General features: G+C 42.1%; 1 protein-coding gene across 6 annotated transcripts in view; it reads right to left on the bottom strand.

Annotated features, from left to right (window-relative positions):
- The window catches only part of Helq (helicase, POLQ like), a 48,545-nt gene that overhangs the window by 18,154 nt on the left and 18,068 nt on the right, over window positions 1-12,323 (bottom strand). For 5 of the 6 annotated variants that reach the window (XM_055594504.1, XM_055594503.1, XM_055594502.1 and 2 more), the window contains 5 exons: window positions 11,661-11,802; window positions 11,230-11,334; window positions 6,025-6,244; window positions 3,742-3,899; window positions 2,092-2,190 (listed from right to left, as the gene is read on the bottom strand). In XM_055594504.1, coding sequence (XP_055450479.1) covers window positions 2,092-2,190; window positions 3,742-3,899; window positions 6,025-6,244; window positions 11,230-11,334; window positions 11,661-11,802 — 724 coding nt within the window. Of the gene's footprint in view, window positions 1-2,091; window positions 2,191-3,741; window positions 3,900-6,024; window positions 6,245-11,229; window positions 11,335-11,660; window positions 11,803-12,323 lie in introns of those variants that run through there. The other variant, XM_055594507.1, reaches the window with a different exon arrangement.

The raw sequence follows: 12,323 nt of genomic DNA, 5'->3' as shown, positions 1-12,323 counted from the left end.
AATAGCTTAATGACAATTCCAAGCTTTTGCAAGAAATGGCGGCAGTGAGGGGTAGAGGCTGGTGCGGTGCACGCTGAAGCATTTCTGTGCAAGGCTGACCACCTGAGCGTGGCGCTGGGACCCGTCTACAGGCAGGGAGAGCGAGCCCACTCACAAACTCGTGCCTGCACCTCCCCAGCGTGCCATGGCGCCAGCACATACACGTCACGTGTGTGCACGTGCCCACACCCACACTGAAGTTTTAAAGGAGGGGTGTGGGCTGGAGGGTTATTTTTCAATTGTGTGTGTGTGTGTGTCAGACCGTGTGTGCCTATGATTGCATGTGCATGTGCATGTGCGCATGGGGAAGTCAGAGCACAGCTTTTGGGAGTGTTGTGGAAGCTCCGTGTCTCTGATGTACAGGGGGTGTGTATGTGTGTGCATGTCTGTGTGCATATGCATGTGTGTGTGCGTTCATGTGTGTGCGTGTGTGTGCATGTCCCAGGACAGCCGAGGCTTTAGCGGGTTGTGAGGACTATGCGGCAAGAGCATTTCCACCGAGCCGTTCTGACAGTCCACGCTTCTTTTTCAATATGGAGAAATAAACTATATTTTAAAGTAAACACTATTTTCTTTAGAATGTGAAATAGTGTTATGTCTAAAAGACGAAACTAGAAAATAAATCATCAAATATTTAATTATCACTTAACAAACACTGACTATCAAAATGTAACAAAATTGAATTCTAGATTCGAATTTTAAAATGTGGTGTCATTTTAGTATGTCTTTGTTTTTACCTTATATTTAAGAGGTTAATATAAGAAGTTTTAAAGAAATATTTGTATTCAGCATTTTGAAAATTAGACATAGTGAGTTCTAAAGTAAAAGGCCCAATCCGAAAATCATTAAGTCTTAATTTAGGCCGCTGCCCTGCAGGCCCAGCTGCAGCAGGCAGTACTGAGCAGATGGAAAGCCATCGTCAATATTCAGAATTAGAACTGTATGTAGGAAATGGCGGGTAAGAATTAAGGTTTAGTAAGAGTTGGAATCACAATGAAAATTTAAAGAGGATGAGTGTGTTGAGTGGCAACGATAGTAGCTTAAGGAAACTGGATGATGACTAGAGTTATTTGTAGGTATTAGACTGAGTTTTATTTGTCCCAAGACATGAGGATTTTACTATTTGCTTTATGATTAACAACTGCTTAATTATATCAAATTATCAGCATCTACTGATCTGATCTACATTACTTTTCTGTTTTTATCATTCTTTTTATTATTTGTTGTTATACAAATAGTGGATTTTATTATAACATGTTCATACGTATATCAGGTCATGATCACACCCCTGCTACCTTCTCTTGTCACATTAACTGAATTTTAAGAAGTAAAATGCAGGGTTCAAGACAAAAGAATCTTATCCACTCTTATCTTCTAAAACGCTTTATACACTGCAAGGATTAAGTTGGGAATTTTTTTTTGCAGGGTCTCACTATGTAGACTGGGCTGGCCTCTCAGAATCTGCCTGCCTGTCTGCAGACTGCACTGGGAAGCTTTCCGAGAGCACTGCATTACAACATCATCAACATGCAGGCCCGTCCTGTGTGGAATCTGCAACACTGAGCAGGACAGCTCATACAGAGTTTCTGGAAAGCAGACCGGCTTCTTTAGGGGATGGAGGCTTAGTGGGAGAATGCTCACCTAGGCCGTGCAAGTGTCTGTGTTTTATCAGCACTACACACACGAACTCATATAAGCTACATATAATAACCTGTCTGCATAAAATCTATTATAAAAACATTCACTTCAAATTGAACTTACATACACAGTTATGTGATATTGTGCAAATATTTTATAATACAAGCCTAACAGATTAACGTGGGTTTTTTTGTTGTTGGTTGGTTGGTTGGTTTTTAAAGAGGGTCTCACTGTGTAACTCTGGCTGGCCTGGAACTCACTATGTAGACCAGGCTGGCCTTGAACTCACAGAGATCCGCCTACCTCTACCTCCTGAGTGCTGGGAAACAAAGAGATCAAGTCAATAAAGAAAATGATGCAATGTCATGTTTGCTGAGTGAATGTATTAGTTAGAAAACGAGAGAGATACGGCACCTTTCTGATGGCTTGCCCGGATGCTCTTTTCCCAATAAAGCTTTCGGAGACTCCAAGGAGAGTGGCCACATTTTGCTCTGCTGGACTGAGTTGACCAAACTACACAGAAAAGTAATAAACACAAGGAAAAAATAAAATTGTAGCTTTAAAAGTCTGTCATGTGAGCCAAATCCAGTATTAATTCTGAGGTCACATTTTCATAATTCTAATGGACAAGAAAAAAACTCCAACATTTGTAAGTATTACAAGTTCTAAATATATAGGATCAGAAGGAAGATAAAATACTTTATGGAGGGGCTAGAGAGATTAAGTGATTAAAAGCACTGTCTGTTCTTCCAGAGGTCCTGAGTTCAATTCCCAGAAACCATATCTATAGAATACGATCTAATGCCTTCTCTGATGTGCAGGTGTACATGCACATAGAGCACTCATATACATAAAAATAGCAAATAAACAAAATACTTGATAGAAGTATCATCATAAGCAGAAAAATGTTGTGTCAACCCCAGACTACAAATGACAGTAGTTCCAAAGTTACATGGCCCAGTGATGGCCCAGCTGCCTCGCTGTGTAAGCACACGCATGACAGTGGTCCCATAGAGTTACATGGCCCATTGGTGGCACCACTGTCTTGCTATATAAACACACATGACTGTGGTCCCATAGTTACGTGGCCTAGTGGTGGCAGAGCTGCCTTGCTGGGTAAGCACACTCTCATGAACTCGCCTTACTGATCTCTCAGAACACACCTCCATCACTAGGTAGCACATTACATGTGTGAAGACATGGCCACGAGCGCTTTTTATGAACTGTGAATATGTTTAATATTACAGTGAGCTGCAAGAGGAAAAAGATGAGCGGGAAGCGTTTGAAAACAACTGTGTCACATAGAACCACTTAAAAACCATGTAATGACTTAAAAACGAAACTACAGAAATTAACTTCCTGAGATAAAAAAGCTGTAGACTAGAGGCTTGAGGGTCCGGCCCCAAGGTAGAACACACACTTTCTCTACACAAGGCTTTGGGTTTAATCTTTAAAACTGTGGAGGGTTAGGGAAAGCCAGCCACTGTTTCTGCCTGAGGTAACCCTGTGTATTCCTTCAACCAGAGTCCACAGGAAGACAACATAATACGTTACTCTGCCAACAGGTTTTATTACACACAGTGCCAGCTCCACTGTGCCACTGGCTATAAAATAAATGCTCTTTGTGGGCTTGGAGATGGCTCAGTTAGTAAAGTGCTCGCTGTACAAGCATGAGGACCTGAGTTCAAGTCCTGGAACCTATGCACAAAGCCAGGTGTGGTGGTGCTGTGCCTGTAATCCCAGAGCCCAGGTCAGAGACAGGCAGTGAGCCCAGACTAGGTGGTGAGCTCTAGGTCTCTGTGAGATCCTGTCTCAGAAAACACGGTGGAAGGCTCCTGAGGAACGTGTGGCACCCGAGGTGGACCCAACTCCACACGCGGGGACACACAAATAAATAATTTATAAAACCTGTGTGTGAACAGCATAAGACCAATAGTTTTGTACAATAAACAGTAGTCTAAACGAAGAGAAACTCTGAAAGACAGAAGGCCCAATCCCAAATGCTTTAACAGACCACTTGACAAAGTCCAAAGTAGTTTAAGCTGAAAAATCCCATTTTCTCACCTGCCTGAAGTACACCATCCAGTCAGGTTCAGACTGAGGAACAAGGTCATAGGGCGTTGTTAGGTAGACTAGATGGAGGAGGCTTTCCAGTACAAGTCCTTCAAGACCTTTCTTCAAGTCTCTATACAGAGTGTCACAATGGGCCAAATCAATGGCTCCTAAAGAAACACATAAGCACACATTCAGGAGGTGATCAGTATACTCTCAGCCACGTATGACGTACATGTTTGTCCCAGCCATAGCTACACAGCAACCTGAGGCCAGACTGACCTGCGTGAGACCCAGTACCAAAACCTAGTTTGTATTAGTTTGAATTTGAACAAATGTAATTAACCTATCAGAGTTTACTTTAAGTTTATTTTAAGAGGCAATCAAGTACAACTGGGGCAGGGGCGGGGAGGCAGGGGTAGAGAGGCAGAGGCAGATCTCTGTGAGTTTGAAGCCAGCTTGGCCTATAAAGTGAGTCCAGGACAGCCAGGACTACAGAGAGAAATCCTGTCTTGAAAAAACAAAACAAAACAAACAAAAAAAGGAGCATGGGCCGGGACTCTTGGTGTAGGCCCACATGTGAGCTCAGCCACTCGGAGGCTGGGGCAGGAGGATTGCAGTTCAGCTACTGCCTGGACTGCAATGGACCAGCTAGCTATCTTGGTCAACTCAGTGAAAGCCAGACACAAAGAGAGAGAGAGCTGGAGAGGGAGCTCAGTGGCAGTGTGTCTGCCTAACGCGTGATGCCTTGGTTCATGGTATTTTACACATAAGCATGATTCCATTAAGAAGTGAATGATGTACAGGAGTACACATGTATGTATCTATGCAGAAAAACACAGTCAGGTGCCACCTGCCAGGGACACACTGCCCCTGTATACACACTAAAGAGATGGCTAGCACCACCATTAGGTGATGTGATCTTTTCAAACCACTGTGATGTGGTCAATGTTGCCTGATGTGTTATGTGGTGAATGAATGTGTTTGGAAGAGTATGTACTGAACTGGGAACTCTGAGAGTTCCTGAGGAGTGAAATAGGACGGGAATATGGACTTCTGATAACATAATCCTGAGTTTTTAGGATAGGTTTCTTTGTGTGTGTGTGTGTGTGTGTGTGTGTGTGTGTGTGCGCGCGCGCGCGTGTGTGCATGTGTGCTGGAGGACAGAGGCCAGGGATGAAGGAAGGTTCTTCAGTCACTGCCCACCTTACTTTTTTCGACAGACTCTCACTGAACCAAGAGCTCACTGGCTAGGTTGGTCAGCAAGCTCCAAGGACCTACCTACCTGTGCCTCCATTCTGCTGGGATCACAGACCCACACATGCCTGGCCGTTTATGTGGGTGATGGAAATTTAAACTCAAGTCAGTCTTTATGATTTTACTTACTCACTTTACTGAATGAGTCAAAGAACAGACATACTACTTTTCAATAAGTAAATTACAACCTACTCATTATGAAATAAGTTCTTAGCAAGGCTCAGTGGTGCATACTTGTAATCCTAGCACTCAGGGAGACAGAGGCAGGCAAATCTCTGTGAGTCTGATGCCAGCCTGGTCTATGAAGTGAGTCCTGGACATCCAAGGCTACACAGAAAAACCTTGTCTCGAAAAAAACCAACCAATCAACCAACAAACACAAAAAACAAATTCCTCCAGGATAACCAAGGCTACGCAGAGAAACCCTGTCTTGAAAAGCCAAAATAAATGAATAAATAAATTCTTTGTTCAAATACAATCTGTATAATAAGCAAAAAAGCAAGTTCCAGAACAGCAGGTATTACTTGTTTAAAACAAAAGCTTAAACCTGTTTATAGCAAGTACCATAAATTTAAGTAAAATATACAGAAAGGTTATTCATAGCAGGATACTTGCTGACAGAAGGCGAGGGGGGGGGGAGAGGGGAGGAAGCATGGCCATCTTCTCTCTACATACTTAAGAAATTAATTACAATTAAAAGTATTTTTACCAGGTGTGGTGGCACAGTCCTTTAATCCCAGCATTTAGGAGGCAGAGGCAGGTGGCTTTTGTAAGTTGGAGGCCAGCCTGGTTTACAGAGAGTTCTAGGACAGCCAGGGCTACACAGGGAAACCCAGTCTAGAAAAACCAAAACAAAAACAAAAAACAAAACAAAACAAACAAACAAACCACCATTTTCAATTTTCAAAAGCTAAAGTATCTTATAAAAGTAATGCTTCTACTATGAAACCACAAATTCAATTTAAAGAAACAAAATAACTTAATTTCTATGTTTCCAATACATTTCCTAAGCAAATACTGAGATTTATGTAAATTTACCCTTAAAAGAAGCTTGGCCCAGTTTTGTAATACGGAAACAGCACTGTAACTCCTCAGGATCACCACGGCTGTCTTTCTGTACAAGTCCCTTCTCTGTCAGGTGTCGAAGTGCATCAATAGTTATTTCCCAGAGACTTTTTTCTTTCAATAAAATCTTTTGCTGAACACCAAAAAATGTACCATTCATAAACTGATATATGTCACCAAGACTTGTTGCAATCTGAAAGAATTCAGGACATCATCGGAACATTTTCCTTAGTTCAAGGAACAAGATCATTCACTTTCGTATTCTAGAAGCTTTCTGAAGAAAAAATTAGCACAAAATCAACACAACTAAAAATTAACAACAATGAAAAAGGAACTGAAGGGAAAAGACAGCTACCATGTTCACGCTTAGTTTGTCCAGACAGGGTTTCTCTGTGTAGCCTTTGCTATCCTGGACTTACTTTGTAGGCCAAGCTGGCCTCGAACTCAGAGATCTGCCTGCCTCTGCCTTCGAAGAGCTGGGATTAAAGCCTGTTGCCCACACTGGCTCCTGTGTTACTGTGTGAGTTTGACTCCTGTATGCTGAGGTGTGTGCACATCAGGACAGGTGTTGGATCCCCTGGAGCTAGAGTTACAAGTGGTTATAAATCACCTGATGTGGGGTCTGGGAACTGAATTTGGGTCCTCTGCAAAAACAGTACTAGCTCTTAACCCTTGAGCCATCCTCCAGCCCCAAAATACTGTTTGGTTTTTTGTTGTTGTTTGTTTTTGAGACAGGGTTTTTCTGTGTAGCCCTGGCTGTCCTGGACTCACTTCGTAAACCAGGCTGGCCTTGAACTCACAGACACCTGCCTGCCTCTGCTTCCCGGAATGTGGGATCACAGGCATGCGCCACCAAGCCCAGCTTTTTGGTTTTTGTATTATCTGCAAAACTGTGCTTTCAGCCTCCCCAGCCGATTCCCCCAATCCCATTCCTACTCCTTTTGGAATCTTCTCTTCATTCACTTTCACATACCCATGGCAGTAGGCTTCCAGCTCTAAAAACTGCATTGGAAATATAAAGGATATGGAACACAGCTGGAAGAATCAGGCAGCATCAGGCAAGGCTTTGGCGGAGGGTGACCCAACAGTCTCCCCCTCCCTCTGTGCTGAGTTCCCACTCCTTCTCCTGTCCTTGCACTCCTCCCATCCTGCTCATTATTTACAACTTACAACAGTGATCCTATTACCCTGCACTTGGTATTCAGATGTAAAACTCACTCTGAATTAGAACACACTTTTATTAGCCAATTTCACCCAAATCAGCATATTATATTAAAATATGATTGCTCAATACCTTTTCTAACAATTTTGATGATACTTTAGTGGGAATCTTAAAGTAGTCATTTTATATTAAACCAATATAAGGGATAATAAAAATATTATGGAGCATTCATTTTTGTATTGCTTTTGTCTTTCCTTTTATTAACAATCATTCTTAATATTCAATCAAGCTCACATGCACTTATAAGATATTCTAGAGTTGCTATTTGGTTTGTGGATCATTAAAGTCCCTAAGCCTCTGTGGTGGTTTGAATGATGTTCCCACAGTCTCGAGCTTTTGAATACTTGGTTTCTGGTTGGTCCTGCTGTTTGGGTGGAGGAAGTCTACCTCTGGAACGGGCTTGTAAGGTTTAAATGCCACACCCATCCCCATTCTGAGCCCTCTGCTTCCTGCTTGCAGTTTCAAATGGGAGCGCTCAGCTTCCAGCAGCCACGTCTACCACCTGCTGCATGTTCTCCCTGCCACTACAGACCCAACCAGAAGCCCAAACCAACTCTTCTGAAAGTTGTCTGGCTAACACAGTAATAGGACATAACCACTCTTGTTTTCCCAGCTTCTTTCCTGACTGATTACAGCTGACGTGGCAGAAGGCCAGGCAGAGTAGGAGCTTGACTTGTCCTCAAGTCATCTTTCCACTCCTCTCTGGAAAGCTTGGCCATGACTTAAACTGTCTACCTTTGGGCAAGTCCAGAGTCAAGTTTGTGAAGTATTTCTTGAGTGCTAACCACATGCTAAGCACAGTGTAAGGCACTGGGACTCAATGGTCAACACACAGAACCATGAGCCATGCCTCTTCAGGGCTCTCAGAGCAAGGACGTGTTATTGGCAGAATAATAGTAATGGAAACATGATGTCAAGCTGATTGGTACTATTAAAAATAGGAATGAAGTTCTGTAAGATAAATAACAGACTGACTCAGAGGTGTAGGGAAGTGTTGAGGGTTGTTCTGATGCGAGTCCTTAAGATCTGGTTAAGCCTATCCTTGTGTAAATCTGCCTAAGGCATACTGATTGGTTGATTAAATGGCCTATACCATAAAATGGCAGAGCAGAATGGGACAGGTGTGGCTAAGGTTTCCTGGTTTTAGGTTCAAGAGAATCACAGGACAGACTCACAGGAAGATGGGACATCAGGATGGGTTAGCACGGAGAAGAAACCACGTGGCTGGAAGCACTCCAATAATGGCGTGAAAAGGCCCAGATGAAGAATACAAGCATGTACCACGGGGTTATGTATGGAAGGTAGAGCAGATGTGGAGGATTAAGGTGGGTGGCATTGGATGGGGGCTGGGAGATGGATGGTGAGGATACTGAGACAGTGTAAGTGAAGTATCTGCCAGGCCCAAGGTAAATAAGGCAATTTTAAGTCTAACATGTTCCGTGCCTCATTATTTGTGATAGTAGGTTAAAGAATGCCACAGCAATAATCTTAGGGCTAATAATAATAAATACTATAAAGTTTAATATGTCTTTTTTTTTTTTTTTTTAGTTACTACAACAGGCAAGTATCCCAGGTAAGTTACAATTAGTCTAAAAGCTGCAGGTGAGGAGGACTGTTTAGATAAGGGGTATACTGAGCATGAGTCTGGACGTAGGGAAGGGAAGATGTGTAGGTCCCAAATCTAGGGATCATTAAGATACCAGTGTCCCTCACTTTAGAGAATTGAAAACAAAAGGCCTGGATTTCTGAAAGGAAGTTCAAGAAACATGAGAGAGACCAGACTGGAGAGATAGGCTGAGGCCACAGTAACCAGACACCAGGCTGAGAAACTTGGAATTAGTCTTTTCCTTTTGCTCTGGGTTTTTGTTTTTTTAGACAGGGTTTCACATAGCCTGGCCTGCCTTCACTCATCTGTCTGCCTCCACGTCCCAGGTGCTGGAACTATAGGTAAGTGCACTAGGACCCCAGCTCTTGGATTAAAAAACAATAGTTGTTTTTTTTGAAGCAGTCTTACTTTGTAGCCCTAGCTGGCCTGGAACTCAAACTCCATCAGGAGACAGGAGTGAGCATGCAGGCATGCAGTGCAGGTTGACAGCTGAGGGCAGCCTATTGCTCTTTGCTAATTCACTGTTTGGAAAACAGAAATTATACTTAGCTCAAGATCGAGGATAAAGAGTTTTGGCAGGTGCCTAAACAAAGCTGTGGTAAGTCATCAGGGACTCACTGAATCCTGTGGGTAACTGTCACACCCTTTTCCTGGAGTTCCTTCTCTTCCCATCATCCTGTGTCTCTGGGGATGCTCACCTCTGTCCTCTTTGCTTTGACATCACATTGTGTGAGCCACAAGTCTTGGTTGGTGTCAGAGCCAAGTTCTTACAGAGTCTGTATGACGACTGTTACAACTCTGATGGTTGCACATTCCTTCCTGCTGCCCCAATCAACACCATATGGTTTGGGGTAATTTTTTCCATCCAACCTTCCACTCTTCAGTACCCTTCTTCAGTGCTACAGTGTCCAGCCTGCTGGCTGTACCCATGCCACATTAAGCTTTTGTTTTCTTTTTCTTGCATTCTACTCTAAATACCTAGAATGGCTTATCTCTTCCTTCTGTATCTAATCTGGATCTCTCCAACTTCACAGCATTTAATTTTTTTTCTTTCTTTAGACGTTCATGGTTCTGAAGTGGCCAGGAGATTCTATAATGATAATTAGCATTCATGTGCAAGGCACCAAAGCTTGTGATAGTTCTTTTTCAACACTTTTACTTCCATGTTCATACTAATGAGGACAGGCTAAATGATGAGCTAAGAACAATGGTTTCGAACTTAGAAAAAGCTAAATTTAAACTCTGGCTTTTACTACTTAGTAGCTAACTGTACTTGGGCACAAGGACAAAATTTAATTAACTCAAGAATAAGTCTAAAAAAATTCATTAGCTTTTTTTTTTTTTTTTTCCTCCCCGAGACAGGGTTTCTCTGTGTAGCCCCAGCTGTCCTGGAACTTGCTCTGTGGACCAGGTTGGCCTCAAACTCCAAGTTTCACCTGCTTCTGCCTCCCAAGTGCTGGGATTAAAACATGCACCACCACCACCTGGCTCATTATTATTCACACTTGATAAAGGCTGTTTATACGTTGGTAAACCCATCATAAGTTGAATGCATTCTAAGTAACAGTGCACTTGCTGCATCTAGGCTATGGAGCCTCACAGGTGGTACCTTTCTCTTCTGCAGAGCATCAGCTGCTGCCCTCCATGTTCGTAGAGCTGGGGCTTGCTAGAGCCACCCAGCACGGAGGGGGCTGTACTGTACGATGGGATGACAGGCACACATCACTTTTAATGTGAGCACGGGTGATGGCTGTTATATATCTGGAGCCACTGTCTCACACCTCCATTGTACTGTCTCCTATAAAATAACTTTGGGTAGGTATTATTATCTGATTTCTTACAAGTCCTCTAACTGAAGAATTAAAAAAGACCCAATTTGAGTCTTTAAAAAAAAAAAAATTATAGCTGGCACACACTTGTGATCCCTGCACTCCAGGAGGCGGAAGGCAGGAAGATCTCTGTGTGTTCGAGGCCAGCCTAGTCTATAAAGCAATTTCAGATCAGCCAAGGCTACATGGAGAAATCTTGTCTTGAAAAAAAAAAAGTATTTTTATTTTAAGTACATTGGTATTTTGCCTGCATGTATGTCTCTGTGAGGGTGTCAGATCCCCTGGAAGTAGAGTTATAGACAATTGTGAATAGATATAGAGGTGCTGGGAATTGAACCCAGGTCCTCTGGTAGAGTAGCCAGCGTGCCCTTATTTGCTGAGCCATCTTTCCAATTCCCATATTTTATGTCAGAAACTGTTCTTTTTCACATTACATTAGAAGTTAACTTTTTAAAATATTCTGTAATCCATCTATTATCTCAGATAATAGTCATCCTACTTAAGAAGATCTTTAAAAATACCTTTAAGCCAATTAAAGAGAGAAGCAAGCTCTGGATTCCCTTCGTACATTCCTCAACAAGATGGCTGTAGCAGTTTTCCAGTGGTCCATTTATTAGTTCCAGGACCTATAAAAGTTAAAGCAGTATTTTATTTTGTGCTATTTAAAGCTAAACCGTGTTCCACATAAAGGCCTTACACTTTGTAAGATTTCTGGAAGCCCCGAACTCCTCCATAGCCAAAACAAAACCATATTACAAAAGCCCCAAAGAGCAAGAATTAACAGATGGTCTATAAAATAAGGATAAGTAGAAAAATATTTTTCACTGTCTGAAATATAAATATATTTTAACTACTCTAAGTCTTAGTCATGCGGGAGAAGATCTCACTTAAGGACACTGGTAATTAGTTTTACGAGGTGATCCCCTGTAAGCCTGGTCAGAGCGAGCAGTACCTGTTGCTTGTCTTTTTCTTGCAGTAGAAGAATACTCTCCCCGGCAGTATCTATTCCAGCACGGCCAGCCCTGCCAATCATCTGCTTATATTGATTCCTCTTTAAGAATTCTTTAGCCACGTAGGGAGCTCTCAAGATGACTCTATGGAAGGTATAAAATCAAAAGTGGTTCTCTCTATAGATCATAACACTACTTTTTCAACTCAATTCTATTTTTTGTTATTAAATGTAATGACATTTTAACTTTAAATAAAACTGCATTTATAATGGATCTTCGATGTCCTAGGTTCTTACATACATTATCTGTAATTCTTACAAAATGCTTAGCAATGTCCTTATTTTCTATTCTTATGAAGAAATTAGCTGAAATTCAGTAGTGGCTTCCTTTAAACCACAAAATCAGTAAATGCCAGACCTACAACCTGAATTCAAGTCTCTGTAGTTGGGAGGCCTGTGATCAGTTGGTAGCATAGGTCTTTATATAGCATCTTGATTTCACACCCCAGAACTGAAGAACTGGGCCACGTACCACTGCTGTATGCTACTGACTTACGCATCCATGCTGTTTCTAACTATAAAGCACTGCAGATTTCAATGGCTTTAGTCTATAAAACCAGCAATTTCAGTCCTGCTCAGGTATAAACAAGTCTGTAGCCAGCTTTC

Source organism: Psammomys obesus, unplaced genomic scaffold (assembly GCF_907164565.1).
Source record: "Psammomys obesus unplaced genomic scaffold, mPsaObe1.curated_primary_1811, whole genome shotgun sequence".
Lineage (NCBI taxonomy): Eukaryota > Metazoa > Chordata > Mammalia > Rodentia > Muridae > Psammomys > Psammomys obesus.
The sequence above is the reverse complement of the archived record's forward strand: the minus strand, read 5'-3'. Positions and strand labels throughout refer to the sequence as shown.